Raw genomic sequence first — 8353 nt, 5'->3', positions numbered from 1 at the left:
ATAGATAGATAGATAGATAGATAGATAGATAGATAGATAGATAGATAGACAGATAGATAGATACACGTATATAAACAAACTAAAAAAACATAAAAAATCTAGATAATTACAGACAAACAGGATAAATAATTTACAGCTAAAATTAAATACTTAAAAGATAAGAGAAAATATGTCTAAAAACAAACAAATTAACATGTTTAAAGTGAGATCAAGGATAAATAAATAAATAAATAGAATAAGTAATTTACCGAAAATCATTAGATAAATTAATAATAATATTTAGAAATTATAATTAATTGATTTAAAGATTTAAAAATTGTCTATTTTCATGTCTATTTTCAGGTTTAAATGAATAAAAAAATAGGTTTATATATTTAAAGTGAGTTTAAGATCAGACAAACAGGATAATTCATTTACGTATCAAAAAATAAAACAATTAAAAACTAAAAGATTGAAAAATTGGCCTTTTTTCATGGCAATAACAGGTTAAAATCGATTTTAAAATATAGGTATATTAACAAATTAACAAACATATTAAAAGTTAGATTAAAGATAGGTAAATTAAATTAAATAAATTACATACCAGAAGATTTTTTTATGCTGCACTTCTAAAAAAAAAAAAATTCAAGAAGTTTTCCCATTGATGAACAATAAAAAATCTGACCAAAATTTCTCTGTGTGGGTTCATTGCCAAATATATATATATGTGTGTGTGTGTGTGTGTGTGCGTGCGTGCGTGCGTCGTTTTTTTATATTTTATTTTATTTTATTTTATTTCAGTTAACATTTAATTTATTTCAATTTATTTAAAAAACTCTTATGAGGGTGAATTATATTTCTCTATAATTGAGGAGTTCTGTTGTATATTGAAGTATAATTTCAGCAGAGAAGCAAAAAAGCGAACGCGTAAATGCTGCCGCACGTATATGGTGACCTTGTAAAATGTGCTGTCGGGCTTTCCGTAGTCGCGGCTCTCATCTGCTGTCAGTTGACGAACATTTCATTTTAAGATGTAGATATTTGTTTGTTTTAATATTAAACGAATAATGTCTTCGAAAGGGACTTCGCGAGGTTTTTATTTTAATACTGTTCTGTCTCTCGCGCGCTCTCTGGCTGCTCATCGACCCGCTCCGATTGACAAGGTGAGAGTTTTACTTCCTATTAGCATCTGAAGCTAACAGCTAACAGAACCAAAACAAATCAAAAATTAATCAAATATCTGACGTCCTCTCTTATTTATATAACATTTATTAACATGTATATCCAAATGTCAAAGACCAGCCATTCATATCGGCTGACATTTGCTTTAAACAGTCAATGCTTTGCTAGTTTTACGTTCTTTCCCATTTAAGAGTTGAAGAATTTTTGCCTTATTAATTAATACCCACGTGTAATCATCTATATAATGCGTTTAAACTAGAATTCAATTTAATAATCACTTACATCATTGCTTATTTTAAATGCTTTACTGATCCGATACAAAACAGTTATAGGAAATAATCAGTGACAGCATAAAACTATCAATTTTATAATAATAATCATAATAATGAATGTTCTAATAGTCAAATACAGAATATATGTGACCCTGGACCACAAAACCAGTCATAAGGGTCAATTGTTTGAAATTGAGATGTATACATCATCTGAAAGCTGAATAAATAAGCTTTCCATTGATGTATGGTTTGTTAGGATCGGACAATATTTGGCCGAGATACAACTATTTGAAAATCTGGAATCTGAGGGTGCAAAAAAATCAAAATACTGAGAAAATCATCTTTAAAGTTGTCCAAATGAAGTTCTTAGCAATGCATATTACTAATCAAAAATGAAGTTTTGATGTATTTACAGTAGGAAATTTACAAAATATCTTCATGGAACATGATCTTTACTTAATATCCTAATGATTTTTGGCATAAAAGAAAAATCTATAATTTTGACCCATACAATGTATTTTTGGCTATTGCGACTTAAGACTGCTTTTGTGGTCCAGGGTCATATATTTGTTGTGAGTGAAAGCTGTACTTTTAGATCATTCAAAACACAAATGAAACCACATTATGTTTCAGATTTGGTCAACTATTGATTTATGAATTTATTTCAGGCTGATGTTTTAGTAAGTGCTCTTTTTTTTGTCATTTATAGCTCAGAGATGTAAAGTATGCATTAACCCTGACACATCAAGTGCTGATATATATATATATATATATGTTACTGTCTGACAGGACGTGAAAAACCAGGTGTTTCAAGGGCGGATCTCTATAGAAAAGTCATTGTGACTCTGAGAGCAAAACATTTTCTGAGCCTTAGTGAATTTGTGCAAAAGGTGCTCTCATTTAAAACCAAGTATGCGACCCGCTGGTGTCCTAAAAGTCAGTTTTGCATGTGAGATTCTTTATGTATTCTGGTTTTCTGGGAACTTTTTGGCTACATGATGACATTTTGACCCTTACTGCTTCTGAAGGAATGATTTAAAATGATAATAAATTATAATTCTGAAGTGTACATGTTTACCTGAAAACAGAAAAAGGCTTGATCAATAGTCTGTTTTAAAGGGAAGTATGTTATAGACTTCCTTAAACCTTGGTGAACGTCCTTACATAATCATCATTACTTTTTTGTGATGTGTGTGCACTTATTGTGTGGTGTCCAGTGTTATTTTAGTATTGTTTAAAATGCTATTATAGTTTTAATTAATATTTTGAATTAGCTTTTATTTTTTGTTTTCATTTTGTTTTAATTTAACTTTTATTAATTTTGTTACGTGCTTTTTGTCTTTTTTGTTTTTTTTTATATTACTATTTAAGTTTAATTTATTTTTTATTTCAGTTTTATTTTTTCATTAATGTGCAGTTAGTAATTTTAGTGTTTCAGAGTCAGTTATTTTTTCAATTTCATTTTTAATTCAATTAACAAAAATGTGTTGTTGTTGTTTAGTTTTAGTTAACAATAATTACCCTGGTGGTGTAGTAGTTTGACGCATGATTAGATATTTATACAAATTAAAGTCAAATGGCACACTGGTTCTTTCTGCTTCTGCATGATTAAGATGGCACGTTTAAATACAATTGCATATTTGTGTAATATAGGTCCAGAAGCTACAATGCATGTGTCCTGTGGACATCCGTGGTGTTTTCCAGCTGGATGAGCGGAGGAGAGATGCTGTGATCGCCCTCGGCATCTTCCTGGTGGAGTCTGAGCTGCAGGTACTGGTTTAACCCAGTCACACTCCCCAGCTTCATTGATTAAAGGAATAATTCATCCAAAAATGAAAAATTCCTGTAAATATACCCTCCCTCAGGCCATCCAGGATGTAGTTGAGTTTGTTTCTTCATCAGGTTTGGAGGAAGGTAGCATTGCATCACTTGCTCAGCAATGGATGCTCTGCAGTGAATGGGTGCCGTCAGAATGAGAGTCCAAACAGCTGATAAAAACATCACAATAATCCACAGCACTCCAGTCCATCAGTTAACATCTGGAGAAGACAAAAGCTGTATGTTTGTAAGAAACAAAATAAAGTGTTTTCACTTTAAACTGTTGCTATTGGCTAAAATATGAGTCCATAATCCATAATAATTGCTTGATCTGTGCAGATTTCTCTCCTGATTCAGACCAGATGCTTTTTCACTATAAACAGTGATATGATGGATAGAGGATTTGTATTTTAGTCAGAAGCGACAGTTTGAATTTAAAACGTCCTGATGGATTCATTTCTTACAAACACACAGCTTTTGGCTTTACCAGACATTAACTGATGGACTGGAGTGGTGTGGATTACTTGTGGATTATTGTGATGTTTTTATCAGCTGTTTGGACTCTCATTCTGACGGCACCCATTCACTGCAGAGGATCCACTGCTGAGCAAGTGATAAAATGCTAAATTTCTACATATCTGTTCTCTTGAAGAAATAAACTCATCTACATCTTGGATGGCATGAGGGTGAGAAAAAATTCTCATTCATTTTTGGGTGGACTATTCCTTTAAAGTGAGACGAAGTGGGACATGTTTAATATAGTATTAGTATGGCGTTATATTAATCAAAGTGAATTCATTCATTGTGTTCATGAGCAATGATGGTCTGTAGTCCTGAATTGTATGTTTATGTACTCCTCCAGCATAAGGACACAATTGTCCCGTACTTGTTGGTTTTGCTGAAGGGATTACCCAGGGTGCAATGGATCGAGGAGAGCTCAGAGAGGAAAGGACGAGGTATAAAAATTCTGCCTTTTTATCACATTTCCTCATTTCATTCTCAGTTGTTCCTAATCTTACATGTCTCTCATCCTTGTGTTTTCAGAAACGCTTCCCATTGCGGAGAATTTCTCCTTCTGCTTGGTGACGATGCTCTCAGACGTTGCTCAAATGGACAAGTCCATGCGAATCCAGGTGTGTTCATGATGACTTTGCTTGCTGCGGTTTGCTTTGCTAATCTGAATGAATCTGCTTTTCTATTCTCAACCAGGATCGTAGTCAGAAGTGTGTAGTTCCTTGATTCTGTCAGTGTTTCTCTGATTATTATTTTTAGATTTGCTGTCCTATTGTATTTCAAAAGAGAAGCATAATCTCTCACCACTTAACAAAGGATCGCATGTAGAGAAGATAACTAGTTTATTCGTTTCTATTATGTCACTAGCTGAGCGGAATACAACAATACAGTGTCTCTCACAGCTTCATTTTCATTCATGTCACATAAATTATGCCGTGTCTCTACCCTGACTGAGGTCTACAGGGAAAAGAGCAGCACTGATGTATTTAGTTTCCTCTCAAATATCTTTCAGATTTTGGAGGCTGTGATGAACCTCATGCAGGTGCTTCAGGAAATGTGTCAGAACATCGAAGGCCAAGATAAAGGTCAGTAAGGTGCTATACAGAAACTTACTTTATTTTTAGTAGTTCATGTGAAATTCGTAACTTTCATAATGTGAGATAGAGCATTTATTTTATTCATCTGGGTTTGATTAGATCATGAAACATCAGCTGTGATTTATTGGTTAATATTTTATGATTAATAACACCACTGTACAAAAGTTTTACAAAAAAGTCTCTTCTGCTCACCAAGACAAAAATACAGTAAAAACTAATATTGTGAAATATTATTACAATTTAAAATAGCATTTTTTTTATTTGAATATATTTATATTAATTCTAATTAATTATTTAATTAATAATAATAATTATCGATAATAAATTGAACAGCATATCAGCATATTATAATGATTTCTGAAGGATCTTGTGACACTGAAGACTGGAGTAAAATTCAGCTTTGCATCATTACATTTTAAAATATATTCAAATAGAAAAGAGTTATTTTAAATCGCAATAATATTTCATAATATTACTCTTTTTTTTTTTTTTTATCAAATAAATGAAGTCTTGTTGAGCAGAAGAGACTTACAAAAATATTAAAAATTGTAATTAGTCGAAACATTTGACTGGCAGTGTATACAATTCAAATATATAATTATATGATATACATTATAGAATATGTAATTGTTTTTTTTCTTTAGAATAAGCACAATATGACAAGATACATTCATTCAAAATAAATTGAAATGAATAAAGAAAAAGTCAATTTTGATTTCATGTTGAATTGAAATCAAAATTTTGTTGTTATTCAGTGTGGAATAAAAATACTCTCTTCTGATTTTCCTCCCCAGAATACCTGTGTAAATACACTGTGCCCTGTCTGCTCGGCTTGGTGCGAGCGTTTGGCCGCTACAGCAACACAGAGGAGCCGCTGCTGTCTAAACTCTTCCCTCGGGTCAGTCCTCAGCCCTTGGGCACAGGAGACGGGGAGGAAGTGACCCGACGACGATCCTTTAACGATTTCCGCTCCATTCTACCCAGCTCGCTCCTCACCGTCTGCCAGAGCGACACTTTACGCCTTAAAACCAGCAGCATTTCCAGCATCTCGCAACAGGTACCGGATGCATTTTCTCCTTCCGCCAGGAGAGGGCGTCCGCATCTTTAAAATGAGAGTGCAGTGATCAGAAGTACAGGGTTTCTGTGCAATTTAAAAAGTCTTAATTTGCCCATCCACAAATTTAGACCTAAAATGTCTTAAAACAGAGCAGAAAGTCGTAATTTCATGAAGTTATGGTATTAAATGTTGCATGCACTGAACAAAAATGAATATTTTCCTCCATATTCTTGACTTGTTTTACAGTACAAACATTCATAAATCAAGATAAAAAGTGAAGATATGAAGTCTCGTTTTCTGAGAAATTAAAAAATTTAGTTTATGCTTAAAACAAGAACAAGTATCTGTCAGTGAGGCCAAAAAATAAACTTGCTTCCCTTTTGATAAGGGATTTTTTTCTGACCCCACTGGCAGATATTTGTTCTAGTTTTAATCATAAACTCACTTCATTTTGATGAATTTTTTTTGTGTCCCCTTCTATTTATTGCTTAAATTGTGTTTACTTGATCTTTAAAAGGTCCTAAAAAGTCTTACAGACACCCATGTCAGCCAGTGTCCTGTGATTAAAAACATGAAAAAAATACTCTAGAGTATCACATACATACTTTTGATAGGAAATGTTTTTATGAGAAGAATAGTAATTATAAAAAAATAATGTAAGTTCTTTGAAGCAGTTGTTATTTAAAACACATAACCAATATATAAACACACACACACACGTGAGATCACAATATTAAAAAATATAACATCATATAAAGTACTAGATTATATGATTTAGCATTTGTTGAAATTGTGATTTTGTTAATAATGATCTCTTTTTGTTTTCTAGGCCAGTCCAGAACGTGCTGGACTTCCTCCGAGTTCTCCTTCTGACCCTTCTGCTCCTTATTTTGAAGGTAATTTTAAATGTTATGATTAATAACACAACTGTACAAAAGTTTTTGAGAGAAGTCTCTTCTGCTCACCAAGACTGCATTTGTTGATCAAAAATACAGTAAAAACAGTAATATTGTGAAATATTATTTAAATTTAAAATAGCATTTTTTTATTTGAATATATTTATATTAATTGTAATGAATTATTTAATTAATAATAATAATTATCAATAATAATTGATAATAAATTGAACAGCATATCAGCATATTATAATGATTTTTTATCAAATAAATGCAGTCTTATTGAGCAGAAGAGACTTTCAAAAACATAAAAAATTGTAATTAGTCGAAACATTTGACTGGTAGTGTATACAATTCAAATATATAATTATATACTATATATTATAGAATATAGAATATGTAATTGTTTTATTTTGAAGGTAATTTAAAAAATAATCTAGTTTTTACTATTAGTTTTGCCTACTTAGACAGTATTTTTAGTGCGGATGACATGTTTGGACAAGCCTTTGATGCCCAGAAATGCTGTCTAGGTTTGATGGGTATTAACGTGGTTTTGTTTTTGTGCTCCAGCTGGCTCGTATCTGCCGGATGGCAGCGCTGTGGACCCCGACTACTACTTCTCCACCATAAGCTCCAGTTTCTCCGTCTCACCGCTCTTCACGGGCAGCAACAGTAAAGGGTTTGATGTACCGCTGGATTTACTGACACAGCTTCTGCAAATGGTCAGTCTCTGTAATGCTTTTAGCTGCTGTAGTATATTATGTGATATATTTTTGTTCACTCTTTTAACATTTTAGTTTTTCTCGTGTCGGATAGGTCGAGCAGTTTGTGTCAGAATCCTTTATGAAGGCACTGGATCAGACTATGGTTGAAGTCCTGGAGGTATCTGCTTTGATTTGGATGCTTCTGCTTTGTTCTGTTCAAAAGAGAATCTGCTGATTTCTGGACATTTGCTTTCTCTGTTACAGGCCAATGCTTCAGCGAATCTGTGCTACAAGACATTCAGTGATCCGCTGTATGTGGCCATCTTTAAAATGCTGAGGGACACTTTATACTACATGAAAGGTAAATTGTAAATAGTATGTAATGTATCAATTAAATTTTTAAAACATTTAAAAAGTGTTCTTTTAAGCAGTTAAATTAATTTAAGCTGTTAAATCATTTAACTTAATTATATATACATGTGAGAAAAAAAAAAAAAAAAAACGAAAATTTGACTGATACCTAGAGATAAATTAAATTACAATTTATTACAAATAAAAAATCTAATATGTTTTGTTTTATTATTATTATTGTAATTAATCTATTTTTATTAAAATAAATCACAAAATAAAATAAAATTACAATTTATTGCAAATAAAATCAAATAATAATTTTTTTCCTATTGTTATTCATATTTATTATTGTTGATAGTACTCTGATATCATTATCTGTTATATTTGTTATCTATTATAAAAATATGTATTTAAATGTAATTAATTTATGTTATTTATATTTATAATATTTATATTTATGATCCATTATATAAATATATCTGTT

The 8353-nt window shown here is 31.6% G+C and overlaps 1 protein-coding gene across 1 annotated transcript in view; it reads left to right on the top strand.

The window, feature by feature from the left end:
• Positions 1 to 969: 969 nt before the first annotated feature.
• The window catches only part of LOC107706738 (phosphatidylinositol 4-kinase alpha-like), a gene marked incomplete at its 3' end in the record, with an annotated part of 38069 nt that continues 30685 nt past the window's right edge, over positions 970 to 8353 (top strand). Inside the window, exons 1-10 of the mRNA XM_016510545.1 lie at positions 970 to 1142; positions 3087 to 3203; positions 4114 to 4207; positions 4296 to 4384; positions 4777 to 4849; positions 5656 to 5918; positions 6748 to 6814; positions 7385 to 7536; positions 7631 to 7696; positions 7783 to 7879. Of these exons, the coding sequence (XP_016366031.1) occupies positions 1047 to 1142; positions 3087 to 3203; positions 4114 to 4207; positions 4296 to 4384; positions 4777 to 4849; positions 5656 to 5918; positions 6748 to 6814; positions 7385 to 7536; positions 7631 to 7696; positions 7783 to 7879 (1114 nt within the window). The remainder of the gene's footprint in view (positions 1143 to 3086; positions 3204 to 4113; positions 4208 to 4295; positions 4385 to 4776; positions 4850 to 5655; positions 5919 to 6747; positions 6815 to 7384; positions 7537 to 7630; positions 7697 to 7782; positions 7880 to 8353) is intronic.

The sequence above is a fragment of the Sinocyclocheilus rhinocerous genome, unplaced genomic scaffold, assembly GCF_001515625.1.
Source record: "Sinocyclocheilus rhinocerous isolate Xijiao unplaced genomic scaffold, SAMN03320098_v1.1 scaffold864, whole genome shotgun sequence".
Lineage (NCBI taxonomy): Eukaryota > Metazoa > Chordata > Actinopteri > Cypriniformes > Cyprinidae > Sinocyclocheilus > Sinocyclocheilus rhinocerous.
Note: the sequence above shows the minus strand (reverse complement) of the source record. Positions and strands in the feature narration are given on the sequence as shown.